Genomic DNA, 20,782 nt, shown 5'->3' on the forward strand with positions numbered 1-20,782 from the left:
AGCTGCGAAGCTGGCTTCTGAAGTGACACCAGATCTAGAAGCCTCTCTGTCTACTTGCTCACACTAACAGAAAGGCACCTTTCTTACGTTTCAACTATTTGTTGGTTCTCTTCAGTTAACATATTAAAACTTCAATCATTCTGGCTGTATAGGAGTCACCAAAAGAAGTTTCCTATCCAAGGAGGATTATTTTTTTGAAAGCCTCTATGTTACTTGTTTATTTTTTTTACTTGCTGCCCAATACAACTTTTCTGGTGGCAGATATGGGATTCTACCGAAGATGTAGGGCAAGAACTGAAGTGCGTGTGAACACTCCAGTTGGTAGGTGTATTCAGGAGGCTGAGGGAGCCCACTTCCCACACGTGCAGGCTGAGGCACTTGCTCAGAGAAGGGAAGCAAACAAAAGAGAAGACCCTGAACAGATGCAAAATCTCTTCCAGCAATTTGTAGGGACGAAGCACTTGTTATAAGATGCTTTCACATTTGCTAAACTTGTGGGCTTTCTTTTTAACACTTTCTGGTTATGATTTAGAGAGCTGGTATTTCACAAAGGAAATCAACAGAGCACACAGCTCCATCCAGGGCTGCACCCTAAGACTTCTAAGGACATCTTAGTTAGCATGTTGTGAGCTGCCTTATGTGACAGTCACAGCAGAGTTAGTGCCTGTTGGCCAAACCAGGACATTGGCGTGGCTTGAAAAAAGCCACTATAAGAGAAATGAAAGAGGTAGCTTCTAAGGTAAACACCATTCTGCTTGTAACATAACTAAGCAGATAGCTCTTGACAACAAGGTAAGAAAAAGAGAAAAATAGTGCTGTATAAAATCTGCAGATTATTGCAGATCCAATTCTTTCTCAGACTTTGAAGAACTGCTTTGCAGACCTCAGAACTCCTCAGTAAAGGCCTTTTTGTAAGAGTGACAGCTCAGGATCCACCAGAATGAAGCCCAGTAAGTGTTGGTAACTGTCCATATCACCTGGCAGCATACAGGAGTGACTTTGGTCAATATCTACAAATAATAAAGAGCAAAACTTCCTATTACATGCCCAAAGTTGCTGCAACCATTGTTAGACAACAGAAATCACATGGCCGAAGCTGTGTTACAGAGGTGGATAAGACATCCACTAACCTAAGATGCACTTAGGTATATTACAGATAACCGAGGGGCTGCTTCCCTTTAAGGGAAAAATAATAGAAAATCTTGAATACCTTCTTGAGTAAGGAATTCTTAAGCCAGTTACAATAATGGCTGGATTACAGCAAATCAAATGAGTCTAGGTAGATACCACAAGACAAAACATGAATAAAGTAATTCAGCCATGCTCAGTGCCTTACAGTGTTTTTTGGCTGGAAGCAGGTAGGAACAAGTTTTGATCCTGTCAAGGTTTATCCACAGCTGATTATTGATAATGATGCCCAAGCACCATTATTTGAAGGAACATTCAGGACTGAATAGTCTGGAATTTTCAATGTGCCCTAGAAACATAGGGCACTTCAGTTGTAGAAACATATTTTAGCAGAGAATTAACTTCTGGAAATACCACTTCTATACACCAAGTATCCAAAAGAAAAAAAGAAGTGTAAAATCAGAAATCCAGGGGTCTTTTCCTTAGATAATATATCTGTGCTCACCTCGCCAAATCCAAGCTCCCAAGTCTGTTATTAACAAGGGCTTCCCACTTTCTTGGGGATTCCCAACACCCAAAATGTTCTTCCCACAGCAGGCTGGACCAGAGGCAGGCAAACTTCTGTGAAGGGCCAGATGGTAACTATTTTAGGCTTTGAGGACATTCAGTTAGTGGCTGTCTCGACTACTCAGCCCTGCCATTGTGGTGAGAAGACAGCTATAAATAATGCATGCGTTACATGAACAGGGCTGTGTTCCAATAAAACGTGTAGATATTGAAATTTTAATTTCTTATAACCTTCACATGTCACAAAATATTATTTCTCTTTTTCTTCAACCATTTGAAAGTATAAAACCCGCCCTCAGCTCATGAGCAGTACAAAAACAGGTGGTGGGCTTGATTTGGCCCATGGGTCGTAGTTTGCCAACCCCTGGACTATAAGTTCTATGACAGCAGGGTCCATGATGGTCTAGTTCAGTGTTCTTTTGCCAGGGCCTCGTACAGTAACTGTCAAATAGTAAATACTCAATAAATACTAGTTGAATTGAACTAATGGCAGTCATTAACTAACCAACTTCATTGCCTACTAGAAAAAAACATTCCATGTAGTTGAACTCAACAATACAACATCCTTCCAAAATGTGAAATACTTATTCACACCCAAGCTGTGTTAGCACATTCAAGCCACTATAAACCATTGTTAATGTACCATTTCACTGTCAGATGACACCTGAACATGGCTGATGTCCTCTAACGATCAGAGGCTCACTTGATGTTAGTGAGCGTGCAGGACTCCTGAGCCTCAACCCCAAGGATGTGTTCTAAACAAGCACATCCAGTAATTCTGCTACAGATGGTCTCTGGGGCTTATTGGAGAAACACTAGTCTGCATATAAATTACCTATATTGTCAGAGGAACCAGGAAGCTCCAAGCTCTCCTCCATAACTATCTGTAATCAAAGAATAGAAATGAATCCCAATGCATTTTAGCTGCACATAAATTGCCTATGTTAAGGAAATCAGGGGCTCTGCGATATTCTCTATAACCACTTGTAATGCTGGAATACAAAGGAATCAAAGAATTTATAAGAAACCCAATATCTGAGATTTTAACAGTAGAGCTGGTCTGGTGGGAGTGGCCCCAAGCCCTACTATTTCTCCTCTGTACCACTGGGACCCCAGCAGCCCCTCAATGACAATCACTTTCTAGCACAGTCTTCTAAAAATATACCAATGTTCAGTCTTGTTCACCCCCAGCACTGACACACTGAAATTAAGTCTCCTCTACAAGAGCAGAAGAACAGAACACCACACCTGCTGCCAGCACCAGCGTAGGAACTTGGTTAAACACTTCTGCATTCGGAGTGCATGACTCCCTATAGCTCCATCCTACATCTCCCACAGTCAGTCCAGCAACAATCATTTTCCCTTGAGTTTCTGGCACTAGTTTTTTGGGTTTTTTTTTTTTAACTTAAGTTAAAGAAACTTAAGTTTAAAAATCTCCCCTAGGCTGTCACAAATATGCCTTCTTACTCATAAGTAAAAGTTGAACTTGGAGGATAATTCAAACCACAAAGAACATGTTGAGGTGGATTCTTGGAGTGTGTTGGCAAACATGACTCTACTCCCAAGCACTCTCTACTTGAGAAGTTGCTCCTGCTGAATCACTAATGCACAGGGTTTCCAGACTTCTTCATGGAGATTTACAAAACAGCACTGAATGCTACTTAAGCTGTATCTATATTTATTAATTTTAACAGAGTCAACTCTTTGCTCTCTGATTGAGGTTGGGAGGTTTTGACTAAGTTCAGATGATATAATCAGCTTTGTATCTGCCAGTCCAGGGTGATTTACCAACTATTAAAGTATAGTCTCAAATTACTTCCACAAGTCACACAACTGACTGGTATTGTGAAAACATGGAGTATTTCTATATCCACTACATCCACATAGAAATTGCTATAATACTAGCTATAGAGAGAAGGGTGTTATGTTACTCTTGTTATGTCAGGAATTTTATCATTCAAAATTAAATTTACTTTTGGACATAACTTTAAGTTCTTTTGCAGCAGATTACAGGGATTTAAGAATAGGAAAGGGACATTCGAAAAAGTTCATAGAACACAGGTTGTGTCTCCTTGTTCCTTCCATCTTCTACCAACACTAGTCTTTAAAGAAAGAACAAGATTCAAAAGGCAGAGGGAGGACGGATTCTTCAATGGAGTAAACCTTTCCATTCTCTCTTCTGAAAATAACTTACATGTCTCTGTTTTGGGGTCGCGGAATGAGTATCATATATATGTTCTCTGCTTAATGAGGCTGACAACCAGCCAACATTACACTACCTACCTCCCCACTCCTTCCCCTACCTCCCCACTCCTACCTCTCCACCCCTTCCTCTCCGGCCTCATCACCTGCAGAGACAATAAAAGGAAATTGTGCGCACTTTGTACATATTTTCAGTACATCAATACTGGAAACACTAAATGAGCTTTCTATTTATCTAGATTAAGTTGTAACCATCTTGATGTAGGAACCAGTCCAACTATTATCTCTTTAATCCCTTATAGCTAAAAATAAAAGATAAAGCTCAATTAACATTTTTTAAAAGCCACTAAAAAGAAACATCTCAAGGACAAAATACACCCCGAACATTTCACACTCACATCCAACACTTTCTGACTGTAACTTGTTAAATTCATCATGGGGAGGCAATGTAGAAAGTGTGGGTTTTTTCTTTCTTGCTTGGCTCCAGGTAGTTTTATAAAGAGCTTATATAACAATACATGAGATTTTACAATTTTATATCCTAGGTCCAATTTAAAAAATCCTTTATCAGGGCTTCCCTGGTGGCGCAGTGGTTGAGAGTCCGCCTGCCGATGCAGGGGACACGGGTTCGTGCCCCGGTCCGGGAAGATCCCACATGCTGCGGAGCGGCTGGGCCCGTGCGCCATGGCCGCTGAGCCTGTGCGTCCGGAGCCTGTGCTCCGCAACAGGAGAGATCACAACAGTGAGAGGCCCACGTACCGCAAAAAAAAAATCCTTTATCAATGTTCCCATTACTTTTTCCTCTAGTAAAGCCGGGAATGAATACCAAAACTGCCTTATAAAGTAATTGGTTCAGACAAAGATCTTCTTAAAAATTAATTTTCTACTTTTGTGAGTATGAAAATAAGACCCCATTGTCTTTAAAAATTGTAAAAAAAATTTGATTAATGTTCATTCGTAGCTTTTAATACTATGATTGTCTACATTTTTAAAAAACGCTTCTTCTATTTTATTTAAAAATCAAATCTCTACTCCAGAATTGATAATATGTATCTTGAAGGTAAAGGTACTTACTTTCAGGGTGAAAATATTAATAAACTTCCCACATTAAAAAAGACTAATCAGAAAGAATACATTTCACAGTAGATACACAGAGTAAAGAATATACGTTCAAAATATTTTCGTTTCGCATTTTGTCCTGTTTCACTCTGAACATTAAATGAGAATTCTCCTTAATTTTGAGATTTGAAAAAACTATACTGCCTACATACCCAAGAGAATGAAAAATGAATTCAGAAGTAAATTTCTATCTCCAGTTTCAAGAAATAGCTTTCATCAGGAGTCACAGTACAAATGACTCAAATATAACTTACCCAGAACTAAGTTAACAGTGACAAGTCAGTATGTACCCATGGTGACCTCCTAAATAGCAACTCAGTCTTGGTTTAGTTTTAGTAAACAGTTAAATTCCCTTGTTTTCAGTAGCTGTCTAACGAGTATACTATACCCCATGTGAAAAAAATATATAGTACCTGGGGATTAACATCCAATCTAAAAGTTAATTTTAAATGCTTTCTATAGACTTCTTTCTGTATATATCTATTAAGTTTCCTGTAAAATAGACATCATCATTCTAAATATTTTAAGGAGAAGCTGCAGTAGTAGGGAGATCTTAGGAATAATTCCTACTAGTGTAGCTCCCTTCCTCGGATCTCCTTAGATGGCCTACTAGTCAAGCATCAGAGAATCAGGCACTGCAAATCTGGGAGAGCTTTGCGGATTAGATGTAGAACCAAAGTATTCTTAAATAAGTAAAATTCTCCCATATAAATTCTTCTTCATTTTCTTATCTACATTTTCTTGTGTTTCTGTATTTTATTAGTAGGCTAAGTTGATTCACCATACATTTGTACATTAACACAAATTTTAAAGTTTGTGACCCTTAAACAGAGAAAAATACCATATGAAACATTTGTGGGCAGATGAGTATTTTATAGTTTTAAAGACATACTGGAATAATATATCCCCTATCCAATACTTTGGTATTCTTTTCTTTTGTGACTTAAGTTGATCCCTTCATATATAAGTCACGACAAGTGCATCATAAATGGGACGTAAAGTGAACCAAAGATGTTAAGGATATAAATAGTAATACAACATTTTTATATTATAAGACAATTATAAAAGCCTAAGATATGGGTAAGGGAATGAGAGGTACAAACTACAACGCATAAAATAAATAAGCTACAAGGATATTTAGTACAACACAGGAAATATAGCCAATATTTATAATAACTAAATGGAATATCACTTCTAAAAATTGTGAATCACTATGTTGTACACCTGAAACACATAATGTGTATGTCAACTATACCTCAATTAAAAAAAAAAATTCTTTGGATGGATTTCACTGGAGCAGCACAGTGGACCAAATATGGAAAAGGAGGCAAGGAGGTCACTGCAGACTTCCCATTCTAGTACTTTCCATGGGAGCACAGTTCAGAGCCCTCCATTCTTCTCCCTAATGACAGATTTTAGTCCTAACATAAAATTTTCATTTATGTGAATTTGAAAGCAGTAACATGAATCTACATGAATCTACAACTCCTTAAAGTTATAAAAACAAAATTCATTTACGTAAGGAACATGAACATATTAAAAGAGGATGGAGGAAATAGGGACCTTTCAAAATACTCTTGTCTCAGAATTGTTAGCCTGGAAAGTGCCAACTATTTTGTTTTGCTATACAGTTTCCCCTGCAGTTGATCTGATTTTTGGGAAGTACCAGCTTAATAGTAAACACAGCGCTATCAAATATTGTAGCCATTGATCTGTGCGCTATACATTACGTTACACCACACTGTAACTTACACAGCCACAATGCAGTGCTTGCTGTACAATCTGCTGTGCAGAGGAGGGGCGGCAGGGCGCAAGCTGGTTTATAACCTTCCTTTAGAATTCTTCCAAGTCGTAACTATGGCTTGATGGGGAGAACAAATGCCAGGCCACTCATGAGGCTGACATTTTATACCAAAATGTTTCTCTTGGAGTACTACAGGCATTTAGATATGCAGTTATAACACTGCACTGTCTAATACAGTAAGTAGCCAGAAGCCACATGTGCCAAACTGAAATCCAGTTCCTGGGTCTCCAAGCCACATTCAAGTACTCAACAGACACATGCCCAGTGGCTCCTACTGGACAGCACAGAGAGAACACTTCCATGCCCATAGAAAGATCTACCAGATAGCTATGATCTAAAAGGCAACATGGCACCAACCTGGGGGGTGGTCTTAGGGTTTCCTGTAAGATGTCACCTTGCCCATGTATTAAAAAACCCGAGTAGATATCATTCAAATAGTACCATGATGTTTACCAGCAGGGTTGGAGGCCAGCAAGTGTGCAGTGCGTGCATGCACGCACACACACATACATGTACATGCATAGCTGCACACACACGACACACAAATGCATACACACATGTATACACACAACTTTGACATGCATACACACATACACGTTCACACACAGACATACATTGCATACACGTATGCTCACAGGCACACACGCACACACACACACACACACACACACACACACAGTCTTGTGCACACACACAGGCCTGCCTTCTGCAATTACAGCATCAAGGAAAAAATGACTGTAACCTGCAAACCATATAAATGAAAATGAAGGAATATTAAAATGAGATATCCATTTGGAGCCTATCAAATTGGTAACAAAAAATTGGAGAATACTTTCAATGTTGGTATAAATGGGTATAATCTTCTGAAGGACAACTTGGTGACATTTTTAATCACAAACTGAAATGTGCCTATCCTTTAAGAATTCCACTTCAATGAATTTATTTATCCTGTGAAGGCAATCAAACAGAATGAGGTAGACATATGTAAATTAATCCTCTTTTTTAAAAATATAATTGACTACATTTTGTTTAGAAGATATATCCTTTAGGCAAATAAAATCTCTAAAGCAATTTTCACTTAAAAGTTATGGTTTTCTCTTTTTCTGGAAAATTCATGGCTATTTCAGGAATATAAAATTCAAATATATCTAAATATAACAAAATATAAACTTCAGTGTCATACAGAAATAAATTATTATGAGCAGACTGCTCTTCCAGGTGTAAGGGGGGCACGATCCCAAACACGGTGGTACTGGTGTCCCATCCCCCGCCCACCCTGACAGGTGAGTTTCAGTGCAGTGTTGCTTGTCAGACAGCACATGGAAACAACATAAATGTGCATCAGGGAAGCCCTTTCACGCTGTAGAAAAAAGATGTCTGGGACATTGTTGAGGAAGCAAACTGGCTATGATCCAGCAGTGTATGTAAGCCATCAATCCATCCAGTTACACAGATGGATACAAATGGATGTGCATGTGCGCACAGAGAGGTCTGTGAGCACATTCACCTATGATGCAGTTGTATTTCTGGGAATTTTATTTTTTTGCTTTATCCTCCTCTAAATTATTTGAAATTTTTTTTTACAGTAAACTTTTAAAAAAGTAATTTAAAATTCTTTTTTATTTTCAATTAATAAGAGTTCTCAGTAACAGGAGTGTGAAACAGGACATTACTTGAACTTTTTTCAAAGCAAAATGCTAATCTGATATACATAGGCTCTATTTCAATAACAATCTACTGTACTTGTAAAACAACAGTTTAATTATTGTTTAGAAAGGCATACATTCCAAAGAAATATCTTCAGGGTTCTTAGATTCTTGAGATTTATTATGAAAACTGAAAAAACTATTCTAAACTGAGAAAAATTCCCATCATTGCCTTCTTAAGATATTTTGGAATTCATCAGATATATGATATAAAGTTACTTGAGCTGAAGTGAATCTGGTAACAGCTCACAGCTGGGTGAGAGGTAACCTATTCAATGCTGTAAGGGACAGAGGTTAAGTAAAAACAAGTCTTCTGACCACTATAAAGTATTAAAAATGTTTTCATCTTCAATTTTATATAGCAGTGATTGGCTTCTATCCTGTACTGAAATTTGGCCCTCGCATCTTATCTTCAAAATTCCTCATTAGTAAATCTAATTAATATATATTCTTTCCAAACATTAATTTCAAAGAAAAGTAGAGAAGTCATTATGCTGACTTGGAACCATAATTTTTAAGTTTCAGTCTATAGACTTAGTTCTCTTAGTCCAAGGATATTTAAATCTGGTCAGTCACTCTCATGTTAGATTATTAAAAACAGCTTTACTGGAAGTCTTGACACATCGTTTAAAAAAATAAATTAACCCAAAACCAACCAAAAAAGATATTTAAAATTCTCTTAGAATCTCAAGGTTATTATTATACCTTTTCTCAGGAAAGAAACTGTTAGCACTTATCCTTTTCTTGAACATAATTTAAAAAATAGAACAGATCTAACACAGAAGTAACTATCTCTTTGGAATTTTTAAAGCTCAAGCTAAAACTCACCATCCCCAACCCAGACACAGGCTTTTTGAGTCTAACGAAAGAGTAGCTCACAGTCTATGAAAGGAATATGTGAATCACAATTTTTTATTGACTCACAGCATCATTTCAGTAAGCATAATTATATCACAATGTGAAAATATCTAGCCTGACAAAGACAAAAAGAAAACCAAAGGAAAGAAGAGAAAGGCAGGATGGGATTGGCTAAGTTCTACTTTGGCTATCACTTTTCTGTGTGAGCCAGCAACTCACTGAAATTTAAAATTTTTCATCTTATCAGTAAAGAGTAGAGCAAACACATTTAGAAAATGGAATCTGACTACTTGATAGTGAATTCTGATGGAGAAAGTATGACACATTTTCTTCAAAGGTATAAATGTTCAACTTCCATTCTTCATGTAAGGAATATAAAACATCTACCATCACGTTTAACCCAACCTCAAAAATCCCAGTGTTTTTGTTTAAATTCTTTACTATGAGAATATGAACTAAATATTAGATATTAAAAAGCTATGGCTATAAAGACACAGGTGTGTCCAGAATTGTATTTCCTAAGTCCCTGAGTCCCTATTATTTGATCAGTGACCACACCTCTTTTATATTTTCACTACATTAATGCTTTTGTTCTTCAGATCTCATTAATTCTTTACTTCCTCTAGTGTAAATTGTTACCAAAAACCAGGAGATATTTACTGGTAAAACACAAATCCATGAGAGTAAATTATGAGTATTAATGCAGTTCCCACACGACCAATAACACTGATTTCTTGTAGCCATTATAATTCTTGCAGACCTCAAAGAGGAGGTCTATACCTTGAGGCCTGACACTGATTTATTCAGACCTAGGGATTTATCACGACTTACCTAGCATTTAGGCATTTGATTACAAGTCATCATTACACATTTTTTAAAATGCAATCCCTATGGTCTTTTTTTTTTCTGCCTACTGAATATGTACAGTAGTGCTGTTAAGAAACATACCAAGGTAATACAAAGCCACAGACACTAAGGGAAGACTAGAATGAACACTGTACTTTGCTCATCGTGCTGGCAAATGAGCCAGGAAATTTTTGGCTGATACCAAAGAGGAGATAAAGACAAAACTTTTTTTGGATGAATAAATGAGTATTATAAAACATATTCACCAACAGGACTCATGAGTAATCTGGGCAATTTGCATGGTTCCAAGTAAGTATCTTAACAATTGTAAGTACAAAACAATAGAAGTTCCAATCAAATAATTCTCTACTGATCACCGTCAATGCCATACATAATGTAGTGTTTAGGCATCTCACATCACTCATATACACACATACCACATCTGCAACCAACAAGCACAGCCATGTATACTTTTCAATGGGGAAATAATATGAATGAAAATAATTGTGGGAAGTACCTATTTTACCTACCAGACTATTTCATTTTGTAGAATTCTTTATATACAACTGTTCCATCCCTCCACCCTCCAAATAAAAGAAATAAACTAACCCATAATATGACAAAAAATAAAGGCAACATTACACGGATATAAAATGGGAAGTAGATACAGAATGTTTCCAACAATGTGCCTTTTGCTACCTGTGTTTTCTGAGAAGCAGAGAGGACTGACTGAACAGACCTTGGCATGGGAGAGTGGTTCTTGATTCCTAAGGGCTATCCATTAAAGAGTCACACAATCCAGAGGGAATTGTAAAGTAAGAGAAAAGAGTATATTTTTACATGATTGAAACTTTCTAAAATCCATACCCTGAATATGTGTCCTGTGATATTCATTTATGAGTGTTCTATGTTCATTAACCAACATTGCAGTAGATAACCCCCACCCTCCAGTACTTTATCCATTAACCTAGCAAGACCACCTGGGATATCTTTGTGCAGCTATTATTAATGAATTCCACCCCTCTGACCAGCACATTAAAGCTCATAGGTACTCACCCTGCAAACTGGGCACTGCCAGTGACTACTGCTGTCTCTAAGCCTGTACTCATCAGACAAACACTTGGAATGATACACACGAAAACACAGGTCACATATCAACACCTCTCCAGGCAAATGGCATTCAAAACAATACCAGTCATGATTTTCTGTTTCCCAGTCCTACAAAAAATACAAAATAGTTTCGTATGACATTTTGTCAATATCTGCAATGACTAAGAACAAAATTGAAACTAAAGTCCATCAGAAGTTAGGCATTATAAACAATTTTAGACATTTACTGTGTTAAAACAAGAGGGAAAAAATACCTAGAAATTCGCTTCTTTAAATTTTTAATTCTCTCCTAAACATATTAATATTCAGAAATATCTTAAGGTGATCTGATAACAAAACCAGTCCAAAATGAAATAAGTCCAAAGCCAATCCCAGTTCTAACATTATCTTTCATTTTTATATAGTCTATGGGATAATTTCTTCAGTAAATGGAATACCCCAAAGCAAGATCTATAACTTAGTATTTCAAATAAACAAACCTCTGTTTTGTTCTGATTTTTTTAAAAATATACTAAGTACTTAGCATACTTTGGGAACAGAGAGAATAGTAATAAATGGTGATGCTCACTATTCTTATCTTCTCATCCATGGTATTGGATGCTTTATTGAAAATAACCATTAATCAGAATGTCCATGTTCTGATAGGTTGTCAAATTTTCAGGGTCTGTTGAATTTGGAAAAATAAATTGAAAATGTGAAACTAAAGGTTTAATCACATTCTCCAAAGGACATTACCACAAAAAAAAAAAAAACAAAAAAGGAAGCAGGCTTATTTTCTTATTGGGACTATTCCTGGAAATAAAAGACCATAACTGCAGGTATACAGGTTTCTTCAACATTTTCTTTTTTGTTACACTCTTTTTTTTTGTACAGCCAGTACCATTTAAACACAAACAGGAGAATAGTGTAAGCTCCCTTAATTTGGAATTCATTCTTCATAAATATCACTCTTAGCTTTTATCAAAAAATACCCCTGTTAAGAGTGATGGATTAATTCTCAACCTTCTTTTGTAGATGTGGTAGTTACATGAATAAGGGTTAAACCCACATTTAGTGTTATCAAGGCCACTTCCCAATGAGGATCTTGAAATTTCAAACTTGGATTCTGCCATCATTTTTCTTTTTATAAATCACTGTCTACTCTGCTTCTGGGAGAGAGCAGCTTTTTCATTCCCTCTTACATCAATAACTCCCCCAATAAATTGGCTTCGATAGAGCACTTGTCTAGTAAGCACTGACTCACTGGCACCTAAGGTTCAAATATATTACTGCTTGACCATATGAGAAGGCTACGTCTGTCTCTCTCCTTCAAAAGTGAAGGGAGTTGCTACTGTTCTGAAATTCACACCTTCCAATCTACATTCAGAGTCATGGCTAAAGTACATTAGTAAGTTCTACAAAAATGTAAACTTTTTGGTTTGCTTTTTAGTAAGAAATTGGCGGTCTTTATCAACCAAAGTAATAAAGAAAAAAGCATGACCATTTCTAGTTATTTGCTGCAGATGTATAAACTCTGGAGATTTACTATGGAGGAATAATTTCAGTCAGACTGCTTAAAAAATCGTAAGATACTGATTTGACAAGAAAACCCTAATCTGTGCATGGTAGGAAAAAATCTCCCCCAAAAAGTTTGACACAGTGATGCCACAGAGACACAGTAAGTTGTGGTGCCTGGCTGTACTAAAATAACAATCATTGGTGTACCCCTTTCACAGAGCTCATAAGTAAGCTGCATTTTAGCTCTTTCAATGTTTGTATCAAAAAATCATTGATGATCTAGGTTTCAATGGAGATAAGATTTTTTTTAATTAACTCTTTCCAAGTTTAAAACAAAGGATTTCAGAATATTTTCCTCGTATCCGTTCAGAAACATCTTAAAGGATTTTCGTGGCTTATAATATATTCATTATTAACAAAAGAAACTGCCATTCTTCATCATTTGAATTTTTTTACATTAATTCATCTTCCTGTGATTCTCAAAATAATAGTTACTAGGTTAACTAAGAAAAGGAAGCAAGAGAACACAATTTTGGTCCATAGCTCCAGCCTCCCCATATCACCTCCTACCTTCGTCTATCCCTACCTTCTCCCATCCACCTATGAAACGAGGATGAAAACGGATCTTTCTTCAATGGGGTGTTTAATTCTAGACCTAGTTTTTCATAAAAATTATAGAAATGAAAGTGTAATTCAAATGAAGTAAAAGTAGAGAAACATTTGGATATATGTTTATATAATGGCATACAACTAACTCTTATCTGATATAAAAGAAAGTATGAGCTGGGAATGTATGTGCTGTTCATTCTTCTAATCACTGCAATAGCTGTTTAGAATATACAAAACATGCAAAAGTCAAGTTCAAAAGTTACTACATTCTGAATCCAGGAAACATTTTTCTGAGGTATCAACGATATAAGCATGTTTATTATAGGTAGAGTTGCCTACGCTTTGTCTTTTAGTAAACAGAATTCATTTATACAGTGCTTTTGACTAACACTCAATCATGTATGACAAAAAGCTAAGCTTGCATTTTCACTGGATTTCACCAGAAATCAGCAACTACTCTACATTCAGTCTGATCAACATCATAATATGTGAAATGCCACTTCAATACAAGAAAGTTTTTAAAAAGCAAACCTATGAGCACAAAATCCAAAACTAGAAGCAATGTAAAGATAGTATGGTTTTAATGAACAATTCTAGCAAGAGTTAACTAAGCTAGCCTAAAGAAAGAGAAATTTAATTTTTAAAAAAGCAGAATTAAAGTAAAATAACATAGTGCAAAATTAGTTCACCTTGTTTGGGGTTGCTGTCCTGGAGAAAGGCTGCATACTGTAGGCCTTTCAAAATAAAAACAAAATAATCTTGGTCTCTCTACTATAACTTTGCTCAATATCAGGCAATACACAGAGCTAAAGGGATTTTGTACATGGTCAAACTGTTTATTATTTGCTTTACGACATATTATTTTGCAGATGATATCAATTGATAATCTATCAATGTGCTAATCATTAATGAAAAGACAGTAGCATGCAAACTCAAGAATCATCACTAGTTTAAGAGGAAACTTTTACACTACCACAAAAGCTACAAAATGGACATAGAGAAAATCTATAGGAATTCATGTGCCATGAAACCTATAAAGATGTTAGAAAAACATTTTACTAACAAATTCAGTGTCATTATAAATTTGCACAAGATCATGAATGTATGTCTTATTGATCCGAAACTGGTTCAAGCTGGAGTTTTTTTTAAAAATCAGGAGTGATGAATGTAAATGTGGTAAACTTGATAATTCACCACAGCGTGAAGTCTATACACGCTGTCTTCAGAACCTAGTAAAAAACATTCCACCACCAAGAGGCAGCCTGCTGATCTACGTCTCTGTCACCATTTATAGCATTCGGTTAAGACTCTGGAGCCAGACCGGCTCAAATCCCAGCTTATAGGGTTTTTGTAAGAATCAAACGAGTTACAGTGCTCATTAAACTGTTAGCTGGTTTATTAAGATGATCTATTCGCTATAGAGCACAAAACAGGAATTGACAAGTCACAAAATGATGTGACACTTTCAATTATACACGTGAATTTCTTCTTCAGGACCTTAAGTTCATTAAGACAGCTGACTCTGTAAGCAAGATGGAGCAAAAACACTGTTAACTTGGCGTTAGAGAAGATGCTGAAGCAAGAGGGCTCAGTGGGAGAACTGTGTCTGGACAGGGTCTCCCAAACTATCTACCCTCATATTCAAAAGAGAGTTCAGCTTTTAAATTAATTCCCTATTCCTACATAATGAGCAGATAAATCTTACATCATCAAATATGTGTTTCATGTGGTATTTTAACAAAGATACAATGTAAAATTAATTAATTCTATACAATTCTAGGTTTAGTTTAATTCTGTTAATAAATTCAGTTCATCATTGAGAGGTAAGAATTTTATGGTTAAATATTCGCAGTAATTTTAAATATTATTTTTTAATTAAAATATTAAAACATTGCTTAGTGAAATAAAATTTAGAAAGAGGGCAAAAAAAGACAGAACTCTCATACACACACACACAAGGTGAAAAGGGTATAACAGGATAGCGTGACCCAAAATATTCTATTGAATAAAATGGAAATTCTTCACCAAAGCAAGAATAACGTCTAAGTACATTACAGTTTTGCACATAGAACCATAGTATAACTGTTTTCTAATTAATAATCACCAATACTTCACTTACTACTTAATACTTTACTTAGTAAATAAACAATTGTTTATATTTTTGTATCTGATGCAGGTAACGACCTTTGGAAGAAATGTGTAGTTCTGCACATAATTAACATAAATATAATAAAATATATTTCACATTAAAAAAAAACCAACAGAATCCAAGGGATATGAAGTTTTGGACTTAGGGTATTTAAAACATATGACTGATTAATTTATGACAACTATAATTATAATAAGAAAAATGCAAAGATATAAACTTTTAAAAAAAAATCTTACTTCACTGAGCTATATTTATGAAGTGGGCTAGGAAAGTCAAGCTGTTTGCAGGCCTCTCAATATTTTTCCAAGAACAAAGCAAGGGAACACTTCTGGACAGGGCTGTTTAACGGTGTGATTTCTGAAGAATAAGACATAAATCCAATCCTACCTCTTATACAAAAGATGTGAGCTTTTAGCCAAGTTTTAAGAGGTGCATAAACCTTAGATTCTTTTAGACTGGTCCTTTTGAATCAGGAGAAGCAGATGAAGATGGAAAGAAGTGCCTATCTTGTCCCTCTGTAAACTAAAACTAAATCCACTTATCCCCAACATAATATGTTAATCTCTTCAAGAAACCATAAAATTTGTATTCTCATTAATGATGCTTCTTAAAAGGTATCAAACCTTAACTAAAGACCTACATAAAAACTAGCATGAGGTCCTGCTTATCAGCAGAACAAACTGGATTATGTAAAAAGTACTGAAGCTGAAGCAGGGCTGACCAGCCAAGACCTGAGCTCATGTCTGCAGTTGCTCTCGAACCTGGTGGAAGGACTTTAACTGAAAATGTAAGCTGTGGTTCCTAAGCTGATACTTTATTTTTGGACTGGCATTAACCACGCAAGAAGAAATGAGACCCTGAGTCCAGATCTGGCAGGTAAGTAAAGAGAGAAGTAGTCTCATAGCAAACATCACCTTTTTACACTTTTAAGTTATCCTCTACACTGGTGACCAAATTATTTAATGTCAGACAAAAAGTATCTGTCAAATTATAGGGGAGAGTCATAGCTTTGTGCCAGGGACCATGAATCAAGTTGGGAGTCACCAAATAAATAATATCAACTGCCTCAATATTAAAACACACGTTTGGTATGTTTTATCTGCAAATGATCCATAAATCAAGGTCACCGGCCCTACTGTACTTATACAGGCACACCTCGGAGATACTGCGGGTTCAGTTCCAGACCACCGCAATAAAGCTATTATTGCAAGAAGGTGAGTCACACAAATTTTTTTGGTTTCTCAGTGACATAAAAGTTGTGTTTACACTATACTGCAGTCTATTAAGTGTGCAATAACATTATGTCTAAAAAAATGTACAGACATTAATTTAAAAATACTTTATTGCTAAAAATGCTAACCATCATCTGACAACGCAGGGTTGCCACAAACCTTCAATTTGTAAAAAAAAAAAAAAGCACAATAAGCCAAATCACAATAAAACGAGGTATGCCTGTATTACATTAAATATTTTTATAAGATCTCCCTATCTTCAGTGGGTTAAGAGTTTAACTCATAAGAAATTAACAAGGGAGCTAAATACCAAACTCAACTCAGCTGAGCAATGGTAAAATTCTGCCCAAGAAATATATTTCTCAAGTTGTTAGAATAGAGGATGTGAAATATCTTGATCGAATATGGATTGAATATAACCATCCATGTACATTAGTTTAGAGCAAGCAGATGATGAAGCAATCTATGGGAACATGTAGTCTTTCTTTAAAAAATGAAAAATCAAAAGAAACAAGCCTTGATATAACACAACAGTTTCACACTGTGCCCAGGTCTAGTGGCCTTTTACCAATATAATTTCAAAAGCTTTAAAAACGATCTCTAAAAGAATTATTCAGATCATGAGTGAATCTTAATGACAGAAATCTGGAAATTAAGGACTACCATAGTAAACTTACAAGTGTTGCCCAGGTTCAGCAAGCTTGTCGTTTTAAAAATTGGTTGGTACATATACTTTTACTTGTTTAATTTTGCTAATATTTAAGCTAACCATTTAAAATTGAGAGAGGCCTCATTTTTAATAATTATGTTTTTCATTCTACTATCTCAAATGGACATATTTAAAATATCACCGTGAAGATGCTTATCTATTGCTGAATTTTATCATAGGTTCTCCAAATAAATTATCACTTCAATAGAGATACAAATGGTGGTTAATATCAGCATCTCAAAATGTCTAAAAATCATTCCATTCCTAGCAGAAAGAATCTCAGTACAATGGAGGCTACTCTTTGACTTACACAGGCTTCCTCTTAAATGGTTATATATAATTATATCCTGAAATAGTCTTAGAGTTAGGCTTTTATTACATGAGAGCTGGGTTTAATAAAAATATTGTTCAAGATATGCATATTTTTCAATTGCATCAAGTTTTTAAAAATAAGCATTCGAAAAAAGGTAGCGAGGCGGAATAAAAACATGACACAACAGACTCTTTGCTCAATGATAGTTGAGTGGCCTAAAGAAATGACACTCTTGCCTACCTTCTCTTTCTCAACATAATCATGGCCATGAATACAAGAGGATTCCAGCCTCTTTGCTAATACAAGGTATCTTGAGGGATATAACTTGTGGGACTTATCAAGAGGAATCAACTTTTCCCCCACCTCTGAGCTATAGCTACTATTTTTAGAGGCTATAGAAGGAAAAGAAGAGCTTTACTACCATTTTTCAAATGACTTGCTGAGTAAGGAATCTTTGTAACTTTGAATAAAGTTTTAAAAATGAATAGCCAAAAACTCCTATCCCTTTCCTTCCCAAGGCCATATATACCTACTTGACTTTTTCTTCTCTTGATAATGAGTAGGAAGTCAACAAAAATAATAATGTACACCTTTCAATCTAAAAACTCAAGCTTTTAGAGGAATCATATCATATACAAAGTGGAGAAACTATAAAGGAGAGTCCCAGACTGAAATGCCAGCATGCAGGGCTGTCACTAGCCCACAAGGTACCTTTGTGTAAATTAGAAAGTTGACCCTTCCCCTAAGACTGATTTTGTTAGAACAGGACGCTTTACTGCCATATGCTAGAGATCTGCTGAATAAACATGCAAGTACCTGATGTCTGAGAAGTAGATGGCACTTCCTAAGCTGTGCGGTTCAAAACCGGCCCCGATACACAGCAGCCTGCATGCACAGACCACACAGTCCCTACAAACACACAGAGCTGGCCATTGTAAGATGACTGTGCTGTGCCAAGTGTGACCCATGTCAGTCACGTGTCCTTCTAGAGTATTCTTAGGGCATGAAAACTATAGCACACAGACAGCCCCAGGGTCGCCAGGTGGTCCACCAGCCATAGCCATGAGATACACATATAATTAGTTTCATCATTTTATATCTGCGCCTTAAATATAGATCCATCATCCTATGGAAAAATCTCTTAACAAATCTTGTGTTTGAGGTTACAGGTTGAAAGTAAAAAAAAAACGTGATGGGAATTTTTGCTTGCTGTTTAGTAAGAAATTTGTGTGCTTTTGCTACGCTATATATAGGCACTTCTTGTTTTAAACATACTTATTCACTACTCAAAAACTTGCTTTGAGTACACAGCTATATGCTTTCTACAAATAATCTCACTTAATCCTCAAAACAATCAAATGAAAGCTATATTAATGTGTCCCTGTTACAGCTGAGGAATGAGGATCAGAGGTTAAGAAATTTCCTCAAGGTCACACAACTAAAAAAATACTTGAGATGGGACTGAAACCCTAATCAATTGTAACATATATGACCTTACCTCTTTCAACTACACTACATTGCCTATTTATTTTTAATAGTTGCATATTTCATAAACTAGGTATAATTTTTATATACTTAGTTGTACTTAAATCATATACGCATACTTGGTATAAAAATGCTTGTGAATAAGAACCAACCAGAATTAATAAAATCTGTATACACTGTTTGATTTACATGTAAGATTTCATCTAGAAAAAAGAAAAAGGATGATGCTATAAAAATATATGCAGTAAGAACATGTAAAAATAAAAGTAGAATGCAGAACCTAATGTAGTCATGAATATACAACTCATTAACTGCTTGTTGAATTAAACTGAACAAAAAAGCCTCAACTTGAAGGGGGAAAAAAGCACATGGAAAAGGACAAATCGAAAAAGGAGAAATAAAATCACTTTTATGAATAAATGTACACATGATCCACAAACCAAAGTCCTGTGGATTAAGTTGCATTTACTATTGGTTAGTTACTATATAAATCTCAGAAATTATTGGATTGGCCAAAAAGTTCGTTCGGTTTTTTTCTGTAACACGTTATACAAACATCTAAATAAACTTTTTGGCCAACCCAGTATCAATATACCCTTCTGTACTAAATCTGTACATGGCTAAGTGTTTTGGGACTAGAAATTTTATATTATCTAGATTATTTTGAGTGTATAATAAGGTATCAGCTAACCATGGCCCTCCTTTAAATGTCTGCTGTAGACAGATTTATGTCACTTGACATTATTATTATTATTATGGCCTGGCACCCAAAGTTTCTTTATTGGCAGAAAGCTTTACTTTTCTGTAAGCTAAAGAAGAATTAGCTTACAGAAGAATTATACTGGTATAAACATTTTCACCTAAGTTTTCAAGAACACTTCTAGTGCACAAATCAAATGATACCAATGAAATTAAACATTTTTTTCTTCCATGTTTTCTGTTTGTGGAAAACGTGAATTTTCTTTCCAGAAACTTTCAAGGCACATATTAAATTAACAAAAACAGTGTAAAAAACTAACAGCTTCTCTAAGTATATAACTGATAGCTGCCTCTGTGGACCAGCTCCCCACAGAAAACAGTGTTCTTAGTTTATTGCTCTCAGACCTGACAGGTGGGTGTCTGTGTGTTGGCTCAATTGCCTAGAGCCAGAAAGGGAAAGACAATGTTTTGGGGAAATGTTTCCACAAATAACCAATTTTAAGATTTTGTGTCATTTTTATAATTTTAGGTTTTAAAGAATTCATGATAAAACACTCTCAATATATCTAATTACTAAATCTATTCCTTGCAGAACTAAAAAATTAACGTTTATTATATTCGAAAGCTTTCCTTTCCAAAAATAGACTTTTCATGAAGGTATTAGAAAGATCAAAAGCAAATAAGGTAGGAAGACAGAAATAGTACACATGAAACCAATCTTTACATTAAAAAAATATACTTCTATATGT

General features: G+C 35.6%; 1 protein-coding gene across 20 annotated transcripts in view; it reads right to left on the bottom strand.

Annotated features, from left to right (window-relative positions):
* ZMYND11 (zinc finger MYND-type containing 11) overlaps positions 1-20,782 on the bottom strand; it is a 139,811-nt gene that overhangs the window by 35,045 nt on the left and 83,984 nt on the right. For 9 of the 20 annotated variants that reach the window (XM_032622356.1, XM_032622363.1, XM_032622355.1 and 6 more), the window contains exons 4-5: positions 14,136-14,180; positions 11,287-11,448 (exon numbers count right to left, since the gene is read on the bottom strand). The exons of 3 other annotated variants lie outside the window; for them this stretch is intronic. In XM_032622356.1, coding sequence (XP_032478247.1) covers positions 11,287-11,448; positions 14,136-14,180 — 207 coding nt within the window. Of the gene's footprint in view, positions 1-11,286; positions 11,449-11,908; positions 12,005-13,423; positions 13,493-14,135; positions 14,181-20,782 lie in introns of those variants that run through there. 8 more of the 20 variants (XM_032622366.1, XM_032622367.1, XM_032622364.1 and 5 more) reach the window with 3 other exon arrangements.

This window comes from Phocoena sinus, chromosome 2 (assembly GCF_008692025.1).
Source record: "Phocoena sinus isolate mPhoSin1 chromosome 2, mPhoSin1.pri, whole genome shotgun sequence".
Taxonomy (NCBI): domain Eukaryota; kingdom Metazoa; phylum Chordata; class Mammalia; order Artiodactyla; family Phocoenidae; genus Phocoena; species Phocoena sinus.